The sequence below is a fragment of the Chaetura pelagica genome, unplaced genomic scaffold (assembly GCF_000747805.2).
Source record: "Chaetura pelagica isolate M959 unplaced genomic scaffold, ChaPel_1.0 scaffold64, whole genome shotgun sequence".
In the NCBI taxonomy this organism is placed as follows: Eukaryota; Metazoa; Chordata; class Aves; order Apodiformes; family Apodidae; genus Chaetura; species Chaetura pelagica.
Genome location: NW_009952885.1, coordinates 447,130 through 469,079, shown reverse-complemented (window position 1 = coordinate 469,079; position 21,950 = coordinate 447,130). Strand labels below are relative to the sequence as shown.

The 21,950-nt window shown below is 49.0% G+C and overlaps 1 protein-coding gene across 2 annotated transcripts in view; it reads right to left on the bottom strand.

Moving 5' to 3' along the window:
- RAB40C (RAB40C, member RAS oncogene family) overlaps window positions 1-21,950 on the bottom strand; it is a 38,470-nt gene that overhangs the window by 11,709 nt on the left and 4,811 nt on the right. For both annotated transcript variants that reach the window (XM_009995445.1, XM_009995446.1), the window contains exons 2-3: window positions 3,833-3,893; window positions 1,582-1,642 (exon numbers count right to left, since the gene is read on the bottom strand). In XM_009995445.1, coding sequence (XP_009993747.1) covers window positions 1,582-1,642; window positions 3,833-3,893 — 122 coding nt within the window. The remainder of the gene's footprint in view (window positions 1-1,581; window positions 1,643-3,832; window positions 3,894-21,950) is intronic.

The window sequence follows — 21,950 nt, the reverse complement described above, 5'->3', positions numbered from 1 at the left end:
AAGCAAGGACAAGCTTAATGTAGCCAGGAAGCTTAAAGATAAACTCACACAGGGGACTGAGCATGTGAGTGAGAGATCCTCTGCTCTCCCACCACCTGAGACATGCTCTGACACTCCTTGCCTTGCACTTCTGCAGGGACCAGGAAATTGGCCTCTGCTTCAAAGGAGCTGCCTCAAAGCATCTGCAGCACCAGGGATGTGCACAGACAAGAATAAACGAGACAGCAGAGGAGATACCACCAGCACATCCCAGGCCAAGTGCTCTCCCATCTACAGCACAAGTCAATCTGCAGGAAGGCTTAGAGACAGACACATTTTGCCAGTGATCAAAGCAAATCCTACAGCTACAGGGGGCAAAAAGCCAAGAGCAACAGTAGCAGGAGCTTGAATAAAAGTGACAAAGTTTCCCAAAGGCTGGGAAGCTGCCAGGGCACTGGCACAGTCAGGAGGTTGACACACATAGTCAGGAGGTTGGAGCTTCTGACTCTTAGTGTCTAAGAGGAAAAGGAAGTTTAGGGAGGGACTTTTGACAAGGCTGTGTAGTGATAAGATGAGGGGTAATGGTTTTAAGCTGCAAGAGGGCAGATTTATGTTGGACATTAAGAGGGAATTCTTTGGTGTGAGGGTGGTGAGAGCCTGGCCCAGGTTGCCCAGGGAAGCTGTGGCTGCCCCATCCCTGGCAGTGTTGAAGGGCAGGTTGGATGGGGCTTGGAGCAGCCTGGGCTGGTGGGAGGTGTCCCTGCCCATGCAGGGGGGTGGATCTAGTAAAGTCCCTTCCAACTCAAACCAGTCTGGGATTCTATGATTCCATAAGAGAAGAGGAATTTTCTCCAAAGTTTTCCAATTTGGAAATGAAAAGAAAAATAGAGTATTTCATTTAACTTGGGAAGACTATCCTGGAAGGACCCTGTCACATTACTAAAAGAAGGACAAAAAACCAGTGAGAAAGCACTGTTAACTAAGAGCAGTTTTTCAGAGGACCACAAGACCTTCTTGCTGTTCACAATCTGGAAGGTATTTTGGAGCAGGGCCCAGAGGAGACACTCGAAGCCTAACACTCCTGCTGCAAGGAACGTACTTCACGATCCAACTGAGCTGCTCTACTTTCAAAGTCTGCAAACATGCAAGTAGGAGCCACCCTATTTTTGGAACTGACTCGAAGGCAACACAGACTGGAAGATCTCCATGGGGAAAGCCAGTGTCGTATTTAAACAAACTTGACAACCCTCAGAACACACCAGCTCCCACATTAAAGCTCAGATCTAGAGCAAGAAGTGCTGTGTCCTCAACGACCCCATCTTCTCAGCCCTCCTCTAGAAGCTAATCCTGAGTGCAGTCTGGAGCAGACCTTCTCTGGAGCAGTCTAGGGAAGTCTGCCCTTCACTCCTTTCTCTCCCACCAGTTCATAAAACCAGAGTACCAGGCAGCAAGTTGACCTGTGCCTCTTGGCATGGACATGGATCCATGAATGTTTTACACTTGATGCCTTCTTCTTCAGAGCTCTCCACCATGGCATGAAAGACTTCTACAGCCTAAAGGAAAAGCAGGTGTGCCCACCAAAGCTCTGAGAGCAGCACTCACCTGGGCTCCTCGAGAGTAGGATCTGAAAATGGTGCAAAATCTTCCCTGCCCTGACGTGTCCCTGCAACAAAGAAAAGTTACAGCTATGAAACGTGGAGAATTGAATCTCACACTGCACACCTCCCGTTGGACCTAAAAATAAAGGCATAAAAATCAGAATTGGTCTTGTCAGCTCTTTAGAACATACAAGGCACCCAAAGTGCTCTGCTTGGTGGCTTTGGGGAAGGATCAGCGGGTGCTTCAACACCTTTGGTTACACTCCAGAGGTTGTTGAGAGGTCCATCCTGCTTCCCATGGAGAAGGTACAAACCAAAATCACTCAGCTTCAGCACCACCTTATGATGTATGAGGGTGTAAGTCACTGCTCCCTTGGGTAAAGGATTTTCTCCCTAATTCCCTACAGTTCCTGGGAGCTCCAAGTGAGCCTGCAGACCTCTCCTAATCATGGAGAACAGCTGACCTACTATACCGTGAACAGACACTCAAGAGAGGAGAAACTGTCTTGCTCTGTCCAGTTTCACTTATTCTTTCAAACACATTTTACCCAAAAATGAAAGGAATTATCTTTATAGTCAGATCTCTGCCAGACCTGGTTGATCACACGCTACAGAGAGCTCAGGAACAGAACTAGGGAACAGTCTTTCTAGCCCACTGTGACTATAAGGGGCTATTCAGTCACTATAATTTGTCCTGACAGCAACTCTTGATGTGCTATAAACCAGTTTGACTTCATTACTGGCACCTCTTGGTTCCTGTGGGAACATCTGGGGCAGTGAGCAGGAGCCCAACATGCTGATATAACCAGGACAAACTGAAATGCATCAGGGTAATCAGGGACACGTTGTGATGTTTGTCATATCTACTCACTGGGCCAGGATAAAAGACACATTAAGGACCAGTGAGAGGCCTGATGAATCCCTCAGCCCCAGATCTGCAGCAGCTGTGTGGAAAAGGCACTGACCTCAAGCTCAGGACAATCATCCTTTCAGATCCAAAGCTTTCAAGGATCATATTATTGGTCCTGGGCATCAATCTAACAGTCTGTGCTTACATTTCCTTCTCCCCTGACAATCAAACATAGGGTTGCATGAGGAATGTAATGGCAAAAGATTACTCTAGGGACCCATAAACCAACTGGTACCAGCTCTTCAGGTCCTTGCTGGTTCTCCAGCTCAAGAATTACAGCAGAAAAAGAGGAGGGTTTCAACAGGGAAGCAGGAAGTAACTTCACGCTTGAGGCTGAAATGTTAAAACAGCTTACAAGAGACACAAAAGGATGTAAGTGGCACATATAAACATACAAGCTGGAAGAGATAAATCAGCTGCTTCTGCTCTTTGTAAGAAAAACGAGGACATTCAGCTTCAGAGAGCAGGGTTATAATTAAACCACAAAACTGTAAGCTGCTACAGTCAAGTCACTGAGGCAGAGAACATGCTGCTCATTCCTATTTATCAATTCACACAGAATACTAATATTCCTGTTACTTGAGCAATTTAACTTCACATTTTAGGGCCTGTGTCATTCCCTACTAGATGCAGGTGAAAGCCAGAACAGGGGCAGGCTACTTATCCTTCCTCTTTCATCTACAGGATTGCTGTGTCAGCTTCTCAGCAGGTTCCACCTCAGACAAAACAAACCAGGCCAGAAGGACTCCAGATCTACCCCCAGTGCTGACAGAGAAGGCAGAGGTCACCCCTCCCACCCAGCTTCCTCCTGTCTCCATCCCAGTATCAGTCACTCTGGTGAGTCCTGCTCTTCAGGGGTTTGCCATTCTCTGACACTAGCTGGGAGGTCTCACTGCTCTTGTTTGAATTTTCTACTCAGGTCACTGAGAAACACTCAGCTTCTGTAGGGACTAAGGCCTTGAGTAATTCCACACACACCCCACCCTCCCCCCCTTTCTTATTCTGTCTGTATTTCTCAGTCTAGGATTTCAGGAAAATCCTGTATTGCTCCCAAAACAGTATTGCTGTATCCTCAGTGACTGGAAGCTGTATGGGAACACAGGCAGGTATGACAGGGAAATACTATTGGACTATTCCAGCAAAGAACTTTATGCTACTTAATCAGTGGAAAGAGGTCTGGTTTGCTGGAGTAATGTGCTGGTAAGAAAAGCTAGCAAGGCTCTCTTGGGGGCATCCCTGGGGATGCTTTGTGCTCTCCACAGCTCAGCCCAGCATCCCACCAGCAGCACCACAGTCCCTGTCACTGGTCCTGCACTTGCAGCCCAAGCAGCTCAGTAACACTCACCAGAGCTCCAGCTTGACCCTTCTGCCATCCAACAAGATAGTAGTGGTCTTGTAGTCAATTCCTGAAAGGAAACCAATAAAAAGCTGAGTAAACACCAAGCAGATCTTTGGAGATAGACAAAAACCTGCTCTGCTGACTCACATCCATCACTCCATGTTTACAGCAAGAGATGTTTCCTCCCCCTTGCTCCATTGTGTGTTTGTGGAGGGTGCCAGAGACTGCATATACACAGACCCCTGTTTCAAGGCAAGGACTACTCCTGGGGAGCTTTCTCCTTCCCCCCTAAAAATAGAGTTAACCCTGCTTAGTTCTTCCTGGCAGGATAAAACCCTTGAGGCCTCAAGCTGTAGGAGATCCAGCAGCCTGTATCACCACCCCAAGTGACAGCATCAAGTTACAGAATTTTGAGGGGTGAGCCAGAGAGATGAACACGAAAGCAGCATCTCTGTTAAGTCAATCTGCAGACCCACCATCTCCCAATAAACATCACTGCCCAAAACATTCAAAGGACATCTGGGGGGTGGGTAATACTGAAAGCCTGACCAGAGACTGGTGTTTCCTCTTCTGAGGAGCTGTCATAGAGGGTCAGATAAGGCAGCAAACACCCCTCCTTTATCAGGAGCGGAGAGAGCAGCACTAACAACTCCTTTCAGAGAGCCAGAGCAGCAGAAAACCCTCAAGACCACAACACTGTGCTGTGCTGACAAGCAACTCTTCCACATCAGGGGTGCCTAGCATGCTCACATTTATCAGAAACAGAAGCCCATCTCACATTCAGGCAGAGAAGCTCCAAAAAGAGGCAACTCCACTTGCAAGGGACACATCCAAACCCAGCGAAGGCGCCGCTCCCCGTGGCCCCTGGCACAGGAGGGAAGAGGCACGACTGCACCTCCCACCTCCTTCCCCAAAACCTGGGCTCAGGAACAGCCAAGGGGCACCAGGTGCCCAGGGAAGGCAGCTTCCCCACAACTCCAGTTAATAAAAGGGTTTAAGTGTATTGAAGTTGCTTCAACAGAGCTCCCTGCACCATCACTGCCCACCCACTGAAGCACAAAACTAATTTACAAACATCTTCAATGAGGCAGAGTCACTCTGACTACATCAATGTGATTTTCCTCTTGCCAACAGATATCAAACTTTGAATCCATATAAAAAAAACCTTCACTTGTGTTACGACCTGTGTTCCCCTTTTCCTGCAGGGAGAAAACTGCCGATACCAAACAGACAAGTTTGTCAATAAAGCAAATGGATTTTTCTGAGTCGTCAGCAGGAGCTCCCTGTTAGTGAAAAACAAATTAGATTTCAGCCTTCACAGGGTGCTATAAAAAGCAATAAAGATCATTATCTTAAATTCCAACTATTTCCAGTGCTTTATCACACAAAACAGACAGTTTACATTTTATCTTCCTACAGACACAAGTGAATGATATGCATTTATTGTCAGGCAGATACAAATCTCTCTCTTCCTGAGGGCTGGTGAGCAGCAGTGGGAGCAAACCTGCTCCAGGAGGGAGCATCCAGACATCTCCCCCCAGTTCCTGAACCAGAATCATCCCCTGGCACAGGCTGACAGGTCATTATGGAAGAAGCTAATTAAGCACATCGCCCTGTTTTGGACTTGACATCCTCAGACCCTGCCCTGGGCAGAACCACCTCACTGCTCCTCAGGCACAAGGGCTCCCTGCAAGTCCTCAGCAACAAGGGGGAATGGAATAAAATTGAAAGAGTGCAGATTTAGGTTGGACATTGGGAAGAATTTTTTTGTTGTGAGGGTGGTGAGAGCCTGGCCCAGGTTGCCCAGGGAAGCTGTGGCTGCCCCATCCCTGGCAGTGTTGAAGGGCAGGTTGGATGGGGCTTGGAGCAGCCTGGGCTGGTGGGAGGTGTCCCTGCCCATGCAGGGGGCTGGATCTAGATTATCTTTAAGGTCCCTTCCAACCCAAACCAGTCTGGGACTCTATGAACCTCCATTCCACCAGCCCAGGTGCAGGGACAGAGCAGCTGCATGAACACACCAAGGAGGGGGAATACAAAATGTTTTCAGGGCAGAAGCCATGTGCTTCCAAAAAAATGCCACTGTTGAGGTGAAAGGAATTGCTCAGATAGGAGCTTGTAAAAGTGAGAGAGGCTCAGCTGAACTGGAATAAGAAGAAAACTCATTAATGGAAATGTCAAACACAGAAACCCAGAAATGCCCTTGTTATGTTCCATGCTCAGGAACTGCCCAGCCTTCATCCCCCAACCCAGGGAAAATGTGTTCCCTGTCACAGATACACCTGACTCAGTCACCAAATAAATGCTTTAAATACCCTTTCCCTCCGTGCCCACCTGGAACTACCCCACATCCTCCAAAGCAGAGCAATGCCAGCCTCTGGGCAGAACAACATGGCCACGACCAAAGTGGGCAACCAACAGAAAACAGCACGGGAAAACTTCCTGAGCTCCTGCTGCACCTGCTCCTCACTCCAAAGATGCTCAGGAAATATAAACAGGCAAAGCAGAAGACCTTCATGTCCTTCTCAGTGATGTGATGGAGTGGTTCTGGCAGACCCTGCAGGCACCTGCTACCCACCACGCTTGGTGCCAAATGCAAAGGAAAGCACCATATCTCCCTCTTCCCATTTCCAGGCAGCTGCCAGTCAACTGGTCTGGCTGCCAGGCCTCAGGGCTGCCCATGTTGTTGGGCAGAACTTCCCTCCTTGGCATCAGGGTGCTGGAGGTGCAGGGATCCGAGGATCCCCGTCCTGTGGTCCTGCCACAAAACTGGCCTGAGGAATTCACAGACATTCAGGCTAAAAACAAAGCTGGTTTGACTTTTTACTCCAGGCTACAGCCAGTATTTAAGGAGTATCTGGTAACATGGGTTGGAGGAAAGTGATGCACTGTTTAACTTCCATACATCCATACTGGAACTAGGGACTACATTTACAAGAGCTTTGTGAGCAAACTCTACCCAGAAGCTCCCTGGAAAGGAGAAAAACTCTGCAAGTGCAACACTGTGTGCAGTATTTAAGCTTCCCTCTGTCATAAACACTCAGTGCACCAAGACAGCTCAAAGGGCATCCCCATTAAAACTCATACACAATATTTCTGTTTGCCCAATTAATTTTTTTTAGCTGGTCAGCACCCTGAGCAGGACACAGCTCACAAGAGCAGCTCTCCTGTAGCCGTGCAGGATGGCTCACTGGTGCTGGAAAACTCTCATCAACCACAGATGCCCTTAAAATCACAGGACTCACCACAGCAGCTGATGCCAGTGCTGGGCACGCCACAGCTGGTGCCTTCTATTTCAGTGCCAGTCACACAGCAGCTCACTGAGCTGTAGCCCAGTAGATGCTGCTCCCATCACAGCTGGCAAGGAAGCTGAGCAGCCTGGCTGGCTGTCCCCAGCCAGCTCTGGCTCAGCCTTGGGTTCCCCCTTGTCCCAGGGACCTGGGGACAGAGTGTCACAGCTGCCACTAGATGCCACCATTGCACAGAGGCTGGCAGCTCAGACACCAATAACTTAAGGGGAGTTTTGCAAATGTCATTTCTGGAATTGAGAGGGTTTCCCCCACCTGAGCGTTACCCCTGCTGGCTGCCAAGTACAGCTCATCTCAAGACTGACATTTATCCTCCCCCACAATGTGCTTTGATCCCCAGGACAGGATGTGCTGCTTCAACCCCCCATGATGCTCCTGCTGGGGGGGGGGAGGGGGGGCGTGGGGGGCACAGGCAGCGTCAGCAAACTCAACCAGCCACCCCCACAGCCCCGCCTGGCCCTGGGGTACAAGAACACAGGCTTGTTTAAAGCTCATTTGATATCAACCCATCTCTTTCTTGACCAATATCTTGCATGATGCAACAGAATGAAGCAGGCTTGGGAAACAAGTCTGAGCTGTTTTCTCTAATTTAGTATCCAGGCCGACTCCTCTGCTCTTTTTCCAGTCCTGCTTCAGACTCCTGTTTATAGTGACACCACCTCAATGCCACTTCTGGAGCTGGAAGCCAACCTGGCATGGGCTGCTCTGCAAAGCCATCTGCTGTCACCACGCTTGATGTCAGACACCAAGTCCCTGGCTTCACACTCCTGGGCAAGACTCCAGGGAATTCCAAACCTTTCTTTCTTTTGCCAGTTGGTAGAAGGAAAAACTTAAGAAAGCAAGCTATTTTCCCATGGGAACACAGGGGATGTGTTATAGGAAACTCTGACCTCTTCCCAATTACTCATGCAGAGCACAGCACACCCTGCACCAACACGACCTGCCAACCCTCACACCCAACCTCAGCTCAGTCAAAACTTTCACCCAAAAGATTACACCTGATGTGAACACGAAAAGCAAAACCCCTCCAAGAGGAAAAACCATTTTCTTCCAGCACTTGATACTGCTGTGCATCAGGCTGTCAGCCCCTCTTCCTCTTGGGAACTCCCTGCTGGGAGAAGGGCTTCACCCCCTCTCTGCCAAGCCCCTGAGATGCACCTGCCATGAGCAGCAGAACGCAGAAAACATGGCATAGGCAGCAGGTACAGAGACACAGACCTGGAAGTCACATTGGAAAAGGCAGAAGGACAAGGGAGGTAAGTATTTCATGCTACTCTTGGGCTCTCCCTTTAAACAGATTAATATCACAGGAAAATTGCTTTAAATAGCTCAAGCGAGCAAGGCTCTATAAATATTTACTGCTGTGAGCACAGCAGCTTCTTGGCTTCAGGTAGGGCTTTGTTTTAGAGAAAAGGAGACCATTTTGCAGCTGCAGACTCCCAAGATCACTGCCCTAATGCCTGGGCAGGGGACCAGAAGGGTCACCTCCCCTTAACAAGGCAGATTTGAGCAAACCTTTACAGAGGAAGAGCAGCACGTGCCTCTGTCCCTCTTCAGCTTTCCAAGGAGAGCCTCACTGGGGGCTGGGGTGGTTCCAGCTCTCAGTGCCATGTTAGAGCCAGTTCTGTATTTCAGGGCATTGGTTCAAATCAAGTGTCCTTCTCCAGAGAAGCTCTGATGATCCAAACCCCAACTCATAGCTTCACTGCAAGTTTACAATAGCAAAAAGGTCCAACTGGGACTTGCCCCAGGCCAGAGGGACAAAGGGACTCACCCCACATTCAAACAAGCCACCAGGAGGTTTTCCTGCCCCTTCCTCCAAGGCTGGGCTGCAGCACCAGCTCCAGGTTGCATCTGTGGTGTCTTTCAAAAGAACACCATTTATTCATAAATCTGGGGCAGAAGATACTCCAGGTGATACTCAAAAAAACTCTTCCCAAAGGGAAAAAAATAATAAATCCATGCACTCAAGTGAAACATCGATAGTTTTAAGATAAGCTTCCTTACCTTCCGAGAGACACTCATCACCCAAAGTCATTTATAGTTGGCATGATTCAGACCAGTCAAAGACACTTTTGCCACCTCATTTCTTAAACGGATGATTTTCTGCTTGTGGGAGCTGGGAATTCACCACCTCACTTTCTATTAGTGCACCCACAACAAAAACCAGCACGTTATTTGGACTTCATTAAAAATATCATCAGTTCCCTCAGATTACAGCTGTGTTGTATAAAGCCACTTCAGCTTCTTTTCTTTTTTTCCTAATTCAGTTCATTTATAATTCAGTTTATTTATAATTCAAAAGAAGTCAACCAACCCATTTGCAAAGTGTTATGTAAGGACCACAGTCAAAACCTGAGCTGTCAGTGATGAGCCAAGGCCAATCCTTCACTCCGTGCTTTATATAAACAAGAAATTAAGATAAATTAAGTAGACTTTTTGTACCTATCTGATTAATGCTGCTTCTTGGCAGACTTATTACATCTATAGGCATAATTAAGCCAGACTGACTCCATTCTGCAACTCACCCACTAATGATGAGTTCTCAGAGGACTGATGATCAGGGTGTGCCTGATCTGCCGGTGCCCATACAGAAACACTTTGCTCTACTGGGAAATTTAAATCCCGGCTCATAGGCCACCAGAAACACTCATGATGCCACCTCAACACCTCACCCAGCAAGCCTGGTGACAGACCTTTGTTTTTGACAGTCACTAGTACAGCCAAAGCCACCACACCACAACTATCTCACTGAAAAAGCTAGATTTTCCCCCAAAGCACCCCTAGAAACTTCTGGGCTATCAGCTCTGCTGGGTCCAGAGAAAGCTCTAGGACTTCTTAACAGATGGTCATAAAAATGTGCAGGTTTAATGCCACACTGAGCAGCAACTGCTGGGAGAAGGGGAGAGCAGAGGGCTGGAATGAAAAATAAGAAATACATGTCAAATATTTAACTTGCTGAATTCCACAGTGAACTCAAGTAACCAGCTCTGAAGGGCTGGTGGTGCTATAAGGCGCTCATGAGGATCCTCAGGAGAATGTGATGTTGGTCTTTGTGAGCAGCTGGAAAATCAGTAACTGGAAAATGTAAAGGCATGTGTAGAGTCCCAGAAAGAGTAATTGTCTCAGAGCAGCCACCCTGACAGACTGGACATTGTGCTTGGGTGGGGTCCTCATTTGATAACCACCTGGACTTGTTCTTGCAAGGAGAGCCCCCGGATTGGTAACCCTGATAAATGGACACTGTCCTTGCAAGGGGAGCTCCTTCTTTGGTGGCCATCCTGATAAATGGGACACTGTCCTAATTTGATAAGAACAGTGACCAGCAAGAGGAGGCCACAGAGGCACAGTGCCACCTTCTGAAAGACCACCCTCCTGTTGAAGAACAAAGTGCATGTCTGAAGATAAAGGTCATGGCTTGGTCAACCGGCTGGGGGGCCAAGTGACCACCTGGACCCCCACTTCCCACTGACTCACTTCCAGAATATTCTCAAACCCAACGCCTTTACAGTCTCTGTAAAGTTGGGCAAGCCTCACCCAGGGTAGGGGGCACCAGGTGGCATCAAAAGTGAACAGAACATTTGCTGCACGTGCCACCACCCAAGGACCACAACAGCCAAGATCACTTCTGGAGCCAAGGGTGGTGGTATCTCTCCTGTCCCCTCCTTCTTCATGTCTCTCCCTGTTTCTAACCTTATTCTCAGCACTTAAGGGTAACAACATTTCTAATTTTGCCAAGTTTTTCCAGTTATAACCTGTTGCTTTGAGAGCACAATCTTGCTAAGTTCTGCTAGTTGTAACCTGTTGCTTGGAGAGTGATACTGTTCTGTGGTATTTTAACAAGCTGTATAATCTTACTCAATCTTAATTAAAGTTGTGTTTTGTATAAGCCTTCTGGATAATGGTCTGACTCTCAGAGTACCATGCAGAGAATTCCAGAGGTTCATCTCACCAAATGGGTTGTTAAATGAGGTTAACTAAGAGAGGGTTGACCACGCCTCTGAGGAACTCTAGCTGTACCCACCTGGAGGGACACAACATCATGCTGTGATCACAAAAGAGGCAAACAGCATCAAGAGTATCAAGCAAACCCTGTTTCTCCCAGACCAGCACTGAGAGCCCCTCAGTGGGCTCAGAGGACCTCAGAAGTACAGTAAGCTCCACAAACTGCTTGTGTACCACAAGAGTTGTGGACAGCCTTACTTAGTACACAGGGAAGGACCAGAAGCCACAATCATCCAGTGGGCAGCTGCTCTTGGGGCAGTGAAAACATTAATTGAAAAGCAGACAAACACCAAGAAATACTTCAGAGTGGGTCAATGGGGTGCAAATAATTTTTTCCTTCCCTTCTGCAACAGGAAAAAGATAAAAAGGAGTATCCAACAAAGCTTCTTAACAGCAGAGGCTCCAAGAGCTGGGGCTAAGCTGAGACAGGTAAATTTAATTGAAAACCTTTATCACCAGGTCAGGCAACACTCTGGATGCCAGAAAGAACATCATAACCAACTGTGAGTTTGTGGGAAGATAAACTACACAGGAGAGCCCTGTCCCTGCCCTGGCAGACCCTGACTTGACAGACAACTGCCCAGGGGCAGGCTCCCTGGGACAGCTCAGGAGGACCCTGGGCAGGGTGTCCCCTCCTCTGAGAACCTCTGGCAGGGCTGGCAGAGCCTGGCTGGGTGTTGCTCAGGCTCCCCAGTCTGCCATGGTCCCTTGGTGCACCTTTGGGGATGTACAGGCAGGTTTTTATCACATAGCCTCACAGAATGGTTTGGGTTGGAAGGCACCTAGAAGATCATCTAGTTCCAACCACACAAGCTGGCAGTCCTCTTGTGTGCATGAGACATGAGCTACTGAAAGGTCCCTCCCTCTGCAAACTTTCCAGGTGGATTAAAAGAGAAAAAAACAACTGAATAATCTTTGCAAAACTGAGCACAGCGACTGTCCAACAGCCCTCACAACTGGAGCCTTTCTGTGCTCCATTATGTTCAGCTTGGAGCCATTACTGCAGGAATTAATTTATCCCAAATGCCAGCAATAACTGAGTATTGCCCAAAGATGACTGTTTGTTCTACCAAATCCCTGGTGTCACACATGTTAACTAGATCTCTCTCAGCCATGACTGACATGGCTGGGCTTTCAAACAGAAAGCCTTGGCCCTGAGTGCGGAAGCTTTTCCTTCGGAAAGCTGGAGTGACTGGGGAGAGCGGCGCCAGCACCGGCTGGAAAACTGACCCTGGCCAAGGACTTCACAGGGACAAGTGAATGATGAAAAGCACTAATTGTTTCCTACAGGGCAGCAGCACTGCCCCAAAGCTAACAGCTGGAAGCCCAAAGGGCTGGTGTGCCCCAGTTTCCCCCCCCAAAATGAGTCCTGAAGTGGCTCCAGGGAAGCTGGGGAGGGACTCTTGACAAGGGCATGGAGTGATTGGACAAGGGACAATGGCTCCAATCTGGAAGAGGGGAGATTTATGTTATACATTAGGAAGAAACTCTTTAGTGTGAGGGTGCCCAGAGAAGCTGTGGCTGCCCCATCCTTGGAAGTGTTCAAGGACAGGTTGGATAGGGCTTGGAGCACCCTGGTCCCTGTCCATGCAGGGGTGTGGAACTAGATGATCTTTAAGGTCCCTCCCAACCTAAACAAGTCTGAGATTCTATGACTCTACAAGTTGAGATGTCCTCATCCCTGCCAAGAGCAGAGAAAGGGCAAAAACAACAACAACCAGCCAAGTTCCAGCCTCACCAAGAAGCCAAAGAGAATAAACAAGGGAAGAAAAGTGCTGGGAGGCTACAAAATGGAGGCAAAAAAGGTGAGTGCAGTAGCTCCAGGTCTACTTTAGAGCATGACAGCAGGCCAGCTCCAGACTAAGAGCCTTCTCACCACTGTTCCCATAGAGGCCCTGGCATGTAAAAAACCCACCCCAAAACCAAGGCAAAACCCCACAGACCACCCCCATAGTCCCACAACCAAATCAGTTGCTTGTGGAGCTGACAGCAGAACTTTGGACAGCAAGGACACTGGGACACCAGCACAGCAGCTCCCGACACTGCCTGAATAGACACCTTCCCTGTCAGGTTATTTCGGAGTGAAATAACACCCCACACACAGGGTGTTATCCACAATCAGCATTCCCAACAGCATCCCTCTCCCATGTCTGGCTTTGGGGCTGTTCCAGGAGCTAGGTCAGGACAAGAGGGACAGAGTTACTCCACAGGTTTCATGCCACGTTCCTGTGACACAGGCAACTGTAAAAAACCCACCAGCTCCTTCATAGACTCTTTGCTCAAACCAGAGTTTGAGCCTAGGACTCCTGGGACTCACCTTCCTGCAGCACAATGGCATTCCAGAAGCAGACAGCAGTTATGACCCCATGCTGCTCCACACAGAGCCCCTCCACCATGTTCACACCTTCCCTCTCATCACATCCCACATTCTCCACCTTTTTCATTGAAAAGGGTTTATAGTAAGATGTTCAGAATCACAGAGTCATTCTGCTTGGAAAAGACCTTTAAGATCATCAAGTCCAACCATTAACCCAACTCTACCAAGTCCAGCACTAAACCATGGCCCTCAGCACCATATCTACATGGCTTTGAGACACTTGCAGTGATGAGGATTCAACCACTGCCCAGTGCAGCCTGTTCCAGAGTTTAATCACCCTTTTAGTGAAGAAGTTTTTCCCAAGATCCAATCTCAGCCTCTCCTGGTGCAACTTGAGGCCTTTTTCTCTTGTCCTGTTGCTTGCTCCTGGGAAGCAGAGACCAACCCCCCTGGCTCCAAACTCCTCTGAGGCAGTTGCAGAGCCACAAGGTCTCACCTCCTTGTCTCCAGGCTGGACACCCCCAGCTCCCTCAGCTGCTCCTGCTCACACTTGTGCTCCAGCCCCTCCATGTCCATCTTGTCATGAGGGGCCCAGAACTGACCCCAGGATTTGAGGTGCAGTCTCACCAGTGCCCAGCACAGGGGAAGCTGTCACCCTCCAGCTGCTGAGTCCTGCAGCCAAATTTTCCAAGAAGCAGAATACAAAGCTAGGATGTGTTATGAGTTCAAAATGTCAGGTTTTGGGTGTTTTCTTCATGCCTTCACCAGGCTATGAGTAAAAGGGCAGCCAGGGCTGAAGACTCATATCAGAATTGTTCACTTGTGGGCAAAAGTTGATACTGAACAACTTGTCATTTCATTTCCAGTCAAAGCAGGCAGCTGGGTCAGGAAATGAGGAGCAGCCAAGAGCTGCCAGGTGTTGAAGGCCTGTTCAGAGCAAACAGGCTTTGCACAGCAACAACCGAATGTCTTGGTCCAGCACCCAGCCCTGCTCCCAGGCAGAGGGCAGCTGCCTGGGCCAGTACCCAAGTGACATGTGCACCAAAGATGTGGGTATCGAGATCCTCCAAATAAACAGTTGAAAAACCACAGTAGCATCTGTATGCAAAAAAACAATCCCAGTGCCCTTCCTTCCACTGCAGCTCCTACTGTTAGCTTGGAGGAGTTTTCTTCTTCATCATCTGTAAATCTCCATCATACTAAACTGTTTAGAAAGAACGTGGTACGAGCACATAAACACTTGCTGATGAAACAAGTGCATTCCAGCTATTAAAGCAACAACTGATGAAGTCATCCGACCTTAAAAAGTGTGCACAACAGCAGATGAACAGCAGCAGATGAGCTAGTCAGCTCAGAGCTGTAAGCCACAGAAAAAATCCCTTCCAAACAACACATGAGCTCATCAGTTTGAGTCATGCATTCAATCACCTGCTCTTCAGATAGACAAACAACGAGTTATCTCCCATCAACAGCAGGGGTCAACAAAATGTGCTTCAAAACAAAGGTGGAATCACCCTGGCCTGTGTCTGTTGGTGCCAGTGTTTACCTCAGGAGCATCACTTTTCTGTTTGAGGCAGGCTGATAACAGTCCTGGAACAGCATGACCTGCAGAACCCCCCCAGCTGGTGCCTGCAGAGCTGGGCTGGGGGTCAGGCAGCACGTGCTCTTACCACTGCTCTCCTGCCCTGCGTTGGAGCTGAGCAGCCACCTTGGGAACAGGACCAAGAGGTCTCTGTTCTCACCAGGCACTCAAGAGACCAGAACCAGGGGTGGACAGAAACCATCTGCTCAAGCCTTCGTCATCTCCTGCTCCCACGGCACACGCAGAGCCCACTCCTGCTGCACAGCTCAGTGGGAGGCAACGAGGAGTTCCCGATTATTTCAGGGTGCAGCAGATGAGCTGTTTGGAGCTGAGGGACTGAGCCCCACGCACACGGCCAGGAGCCCACAGCCCCCAAGGAAGCCCAGCACGTCAGGCAGCTCCTGCCAGCTCCAGGGAGCTGCTCCAAGATACATCCAATGAGCTGCCAAGGCCCTTGTACAGAGACGTGTGTAGCAAGAAAGAACAAATGCCTTTCAGTTCTTTGAAGTTAACCAAACTTGTAGATTTTTCTCTTGAGAAACATACTCTGTCTTCCACTCATACACACCTTGTTTCAACTGAGACCACTTTTGTTTCAGCCTGGAAGCCTTTCATAAAAAGGCTGCTTGTGTCAGTTTGTTCCTAGGCATCTGGAGACCTTAGAGCACCTTCCAGTGCCTGAAGGGGCTCCAGGAAAGCTGGGGAGGGACTTGGGATAAGGGCAGGGAGGGATGGGACAAGGGGGAATGGAAGAAGGGAGATTTAGGTTGAACATTAGGAGGATATTCTTTGCTGTGAGGGTGGTGAGACCCTGGAACAGGTTGCCCAGGGAAGCTGTGGCTGCCCCATCCCTGGGGGTGTTGAAGGGCAGGTTGGATGGGGCTTGGAGCAGCCTGGGCTGGTGGGAGGTGTCCCTGCCCATGCAGGGGGTTGGATCTAGATGATCTCTAAGGTCTGTACCAGCCTGAGCCATTTTATGATTCTATGATCTTCCTCTACAGCTAAGAAATTGTAGGAGGGGATCCTGAACAAATAATTGCGGGTTTGGTTTTGTAACCAACTCAAAGCAAAAAGTTTATTTGGAGACCTCTAGGAAGTCCAGATTTGCAGAAGACTTCACTTCTGCTCCACAGCCCAGCAGCCTTTCAGCAGCTACGTGGCCCTTACACAGAGGAACTCTGTTCTGGGCTCATCTAAGGATGACAACTGCATCCGAAAACAGCATTTGAAGCCAGAAACAAATCTGTTCCTAAAGCTCGAGCAATTTCAGTGGACACCCAGGAAGCCACAGTCAAAAGTCAATCCAGAATTGGGGATGTTAAGTGGATTTGTGCTTTAGAAGAAAATCAAGAATGATTTGATGCACAGAAGCGACAACAAACAAAAGCGTTTCTTCATGCTTTGCAGTTCGGAGCTCCATAAAACCTATACAGCTGCAGGCAGAAACAATGACAGCCTATGAGGGGAATCAGAGGGCATCATAACATCTTCATTGTTGCTGGATTATCATCCAAACACCAAGATATGCTTGGAGAAGCAAAACCCCTAACAAAAAAAATACGCAAAAAAAGTCAAGTATTTGTCCAAAACACCTTCAATACCCTGGCTTGCACATTTACTCCTCTGAACAGTGCAGGTTAATCTCTGGGATTGATGTAGAGCATCAGATCTTCATGGCATCACCACAAGGCTCACACAGAGGGCTGCACGTCTGCTCGGGGATCCTGCAGGGCCTCAGGACACAGTGGTGGTCCCTGATGGGTGGGACACCCCTTCTGCAGCCCCTCCTGCCATCCACACCCTGCTGCTCAACACCAGTTGGCATCCCCAGGCTCTGCCATTGAAAGGGTCACGTTGCACCACAGCCCCTCAGCACAGCCAGCGCTGGGGCAGCGTCGGCAGTGACACCACGGACCCAGCAGCAAGAAGGGCTCCAGCCTCTCCATGGAGAGAAGCTCCTGGAGCAGGTACAGAGAATCTCCCAAGCTCTTGAACTTGGTCTTGCTGAGCCTGACCACCAGCCCCAGGCAGGAAGGGACTGCTCCATGCCGGAAGCATCGGGATGGCGCCTACCACTGGTCTCACGTTTTGCTGTGCTGCTTCAAGCCCTAACAACAATCTCCAAGGACCTGACCCACAACACACCTGCACAAACCTGCCACATTGCAGTGGCTCCATAGCAGCTCAAATTTCATGTTTTCAATCCCTCCACTTCCAGCCCAGACGGCAGCCTCCCAGGTCCTCTCCTTCTCCTGACCTATGGCTGCTGCAGGACAAAGACCTCTCCCCAGTTCCCCTGGCAGTGGCTCTGAAGCACAACTTCTGCTGCTGCCAGGAGAAAACCACCATTTGGCATTTTTAAAATAGGAAAAAAGTATTGAAATTTAATCCTCTAATATAGATGACACCAACAGGAACACAAGCCTGACTCAACCCAAGGAGGCTTTTCACAGCAAACACACGTTGTGCAGCACAGAGAAAGATCAACCCCCAGAGCTTCACCTCCTTGTGCAGCAGCACAGACCTGTGCACCATCTCCTGGATGGATCTTACCATCAAGCTGCCTAAGCAGTTTGGCAACACAATAAAAAAATAACAGCTCTTGGGACAAGAAATTATTTAAGATTAAGTGAACAGGACAGGGAAAAATACTGGGGCTTTTTTTGTTTGGTTTTGTTTGGATGTTTTGGTGGTTTTCTTTCTATTTAGGGCTCCTGTCCACTTGGCCTCAAGTGCTGCTGTTCAAATTAGTCCAGAAGGAAAGAGAAAACAAGGTCATTTCTGTGTACATGGCTGGGGGGTGCAGAGAGCAGCCACTTGCACAGGCAGGACAGTGGCACAATAACCCCCAAATGGGCCAGAAACTCAGAAGCTGGGCTGGAAAATAAGCTCAACTGCACCTCTAAAAATAAATAAATAAATAACAATCTGTAGTTTCTTAAAAAGGAGATTATTCCAGAGATGTCCAGCACCTTTGCTGAATCTGCCAGTTAAGCACAGCCTTCCAGTGTCCCCTTCTGCCTGTCTCCTGCTTAACCACTGATGGTTTGAACAGCAAATATTTTGTTTGAATGGCATGAGGATTTTTGTCCAAATTCAAAGCCTGGTATTGAAATGGCTGCAGCTCTGCACAGCTCACACCAGACAGGAATAACTTCAGGGATTATATTTACAGGAGAAGAGGAGGTGTCAAAAGTTTTAAAATGATATAACATTGTCTAGTTTTTGAATGGGGTGATGGAAATGAGACAAAGAGGAGATAGAAAAGAGGAAGAAAAGCTGAACAGCCAAGCCATGGCTACGTGAAAATGCTCTCAGCAAACAGAAGCCCTGTAGGAAGAAACAACCTCTGAGCTGATGTTGCAACCTTACTATTACTACAGCTTTGGTAGAAACAAACAGACCTTTCAATGGGGGGCCCCGACCATCTACACCCCTAGGAAGTTTCCCTTTCAGGTGAGGCCCAGCTCACAGCAAAACATGTAGCAAAAGGGAGCCAAAGATGTTCACACTGGAGCTTCCTTTCCTCCTCCTCTGCCTGTGATCAACCAGAAACTGGTATGACACGTTTGTCTGTTGTGGCTGGTGTTGTGGCTGGGCTGCCAGGGGAAGGTGAGGGGTCAAGAAAGAGAGATTTCAACAAGCAGGGTTGTAAAACCTCAGCTCTGAAAGCTGAACTCATAGTGTTGCTGTTTTAAGGGAAAGATGCTCTGCTCTTCCCAGACAGGGAGGCTGCTGGAGGAAAACATGCCAGGGAACAGCTGGAAACACAAGCTGAAGGAGATGGGGTGGAGGAGGAGAAGGAGACATTTTCTGTGGGCTTTCCTATGCAGCTTATACATCAAAACAACTGAACAAAAAAACCAAAACCCCACACCAGCAGAAAGGGACAATACCATCATGGGATCAAAACCTCCTTGCTTTTAATACAATACAAAATACAGAGAAACTTTTAATCCCAGTTAGTAGAACATTCCACCCGGTTCAGATTGATAGTGCTCAGTTCACATTTTGTGCACCCAGGGCTCAGAAACACATTAACATGTAAAAGCAAAGCTTTTGTACAGGGGATTACAGGTGGTGAGAACCACCCAGTGTCACCCAGAACCTGGCAGAAGAACTGCCCAGCTTCAGAAAAACAACACAATCACAACCCTCTCAATGTGCTGTGCATACTCAGTCCTGACTTGAGAGAGAGAGTTGGAGATACCAAAACCTGCTAGACACTCAGTATGGGGGGTGTTCTTTGGTTTGATGGGGTTTTTTGTTTGTTTGCTTTGTTTTGGAGTTTGTTTCATTTGAAGGTTCATCCACAGCTGGTTAGGGCCACATCAAGCAGAGATGGAGCTTCAACTCTGTATATTCGGAAATATTTTTCACATCAAGGATTAGTAAATGATCATGGAATCATGGAATGGTTTGGGATGGAAGGGACCTTAGAGACCATCCAGTCCCACTCCCCTGCATGGGCAGGGACACCTCCCACCAGACCAGGTTGTTCCAAGCCCCATCCAACCTGCCCTTCAACACTGCCAGGGATGGGGCAGCCACAGCCTCTCTGGGCAGATCTGGGCCAGGCTCTCACCACCCACAAGAACTTCTTCCTAATGTCTTACCTAAATCTCTCTTCCAGTTTAAAATCATTCCTCTTGTCCTATCACCACACCCACTGGTAAAAAGCCCCTCCCCAGCTTTCCTTTAGGCCCTCTTCAGGTATTGAAGGCTTCTACAATGTCTCCTCAGGGCCTTCTCCAGGCTGAACAGGCCCAAATGACAGAAAAATAAGAGATGCTGGAGCTGTTTCTCAGCCAAAGGCTGGTCTGATGTGATCAGTGTTGCATCCTCAGTGCCAGGGAAAGGAACATCCCTGAAGGACACTGATGTGAGTGCTGGCAGACGTGGGGAATCACTGCAACAACCACTCTGCAAGGCCATTGAGAGAGATTTCTAGCAGCACGACCAGCCAAGTGCAGCTGAAGCATTCCCTGCGGGATCACTCCTGCAGCCACTCCAGGGAGGTGATGGCAAGGCTGCACTTAGAACATTTTGCCTCACTCCCCCCTCTAGACAGAGCACTAAAATCCCAAAATAAAACATTATTCATATTTAATATAGTCATGCCAGCAAACAAACAGCAGTTTCCACTGGCGTGCAGCATCTGAAACAGCAGGCCAGCCTCAGTGGATGGCTCGTGTGCTCCAGCAACAGGGACATGGCTGCTCCAGCACACAGCAGGGTCACACCCAGCTGGGTGAGGAAGAGGTGGCAGTGGCAGAGAAGCAGCTCCAGGGTCAATGTTCCCATCCCTGCTGATGCCAAAGGGAGTCCTGACACACTGCAGCAATGCTGGGATGAGCACTCAGCTCCAATCTCAAAACCGTAGCTCTCATGCCTGTGCCCAGAAGGTGCCACCACAGCAGTGCTGTCCCTGCCTGAGGCTTTACAACACACAGGTACACACAGGAACTCTTTCTTGTGTGCTCAAGAAAGGAAGGTTAGAAGTAGAGATTTAAGTTAGACAACAGGAGGAAATTCTCCACTGTGAGGGTAGTGAGAGCCTGGCCCAGGTTGCCCAGGGAAGCTGTGGCTGCCCCATCCCTGGCAGTGTTGAAGGGCAGGTTGGATGGGGCTTGGAGCAACCTGGGCTGGTGGGAGATGTCCCTGCCCATGCAGGGGGTTGGATCTAGATGATCTTGAAGTTCCCTTCCAACTCCGGCCATTCCATGACTCTACAATTCCTATGATTTACAGAGGTCCCATCCTTACAGAAGCTGCAGAATTTCAAAGCAGAAGTGCTCAGCCCCAGGCTTCGTTAGGGCTCGGGAAGGACCCCCAGCCAGACACAGCAGCACACACAAAGGCTGCAAATGAGCTGCAGGAGACCACCTCTCCAACCAGCCTGGAAACCTGACAGGTGAGGAGCAGAAGCATCAGGAAGCATCTCCTCTCACACCCTCTGTGGCAGTGAGGAAGATGAGGCAACACAGCCCCCTTCCTCCCACCCCGCACTTGCTGGCTGAGGTGCTGAAGGTCCCTGGTTGGCAAGGAACTAACTTGAAGACTGGCATGAAGCAAAGCAGGGTGGTTTTGCAGGTGACATTCCTGGATGCACGCTGGGGACTGAGGGGTCACAGCACACTCCTGAGAAGGAGGTGTAACAAGACATGTCGAAAGTAAACCCTGCAGAGAAAGTCTAGAAAGAGACAGCTTAGGGACCTCCAGACTCAGAGAGCTGCATAAAAGCAACCAGAGGGAAATGACATCCAAAGATGTGGGTCACTCAAATTAACACCCTGGTAATTAGACAGCAGTGGTGAGGTCCCCAGGCACACAGCATAGCAGGGAGGGTCCTGGCCACCTCCTGGGGCTGAGCAGGGTCTTTAACACCTCTCCCTGCTCTCCAGGCCAGGGAAAGGGCCTGGAATAATGCTGCCCCAGCCTCCAAGCCCCCTGCCCAAAAGCTGCATTCCTTGCACTTCTGCTCCAAGGAAAGAGCTCTTAGGAAAGATCCAAATAGGTTTTGTTTTCATCTAAGCCATAAAACCTGTCAGTTGCTGTTGCAACTCAGCACTTCAGTTGCTTTTTTCCTAGCATTCCCTTGGGTCTTTGGACAGCAGAGGGGTAAGAGAGCACCTCAGGATGGTCCTCAAACAAAGGCACTAAACACCCAGCTCAGGGATGGGAGCTAAACAAGGCACTGGGCTCACTGCACTAGGGCTGGTCACAAAATGGTCACAGGACAACACCTTCTGCTCAGCTTTCATGAGCTCTTCTAAAGGAGATGGGAGTCTGGACATAAGGCTTCCTCATCATCACTTTCTTAATACAAGCTGAGGACAGGGGAAAAAATAAAAATACAAATCCATCCCCCTTCCAATCAAAGCCATCTGCTGAGGAACACACTCTACTCTTTCC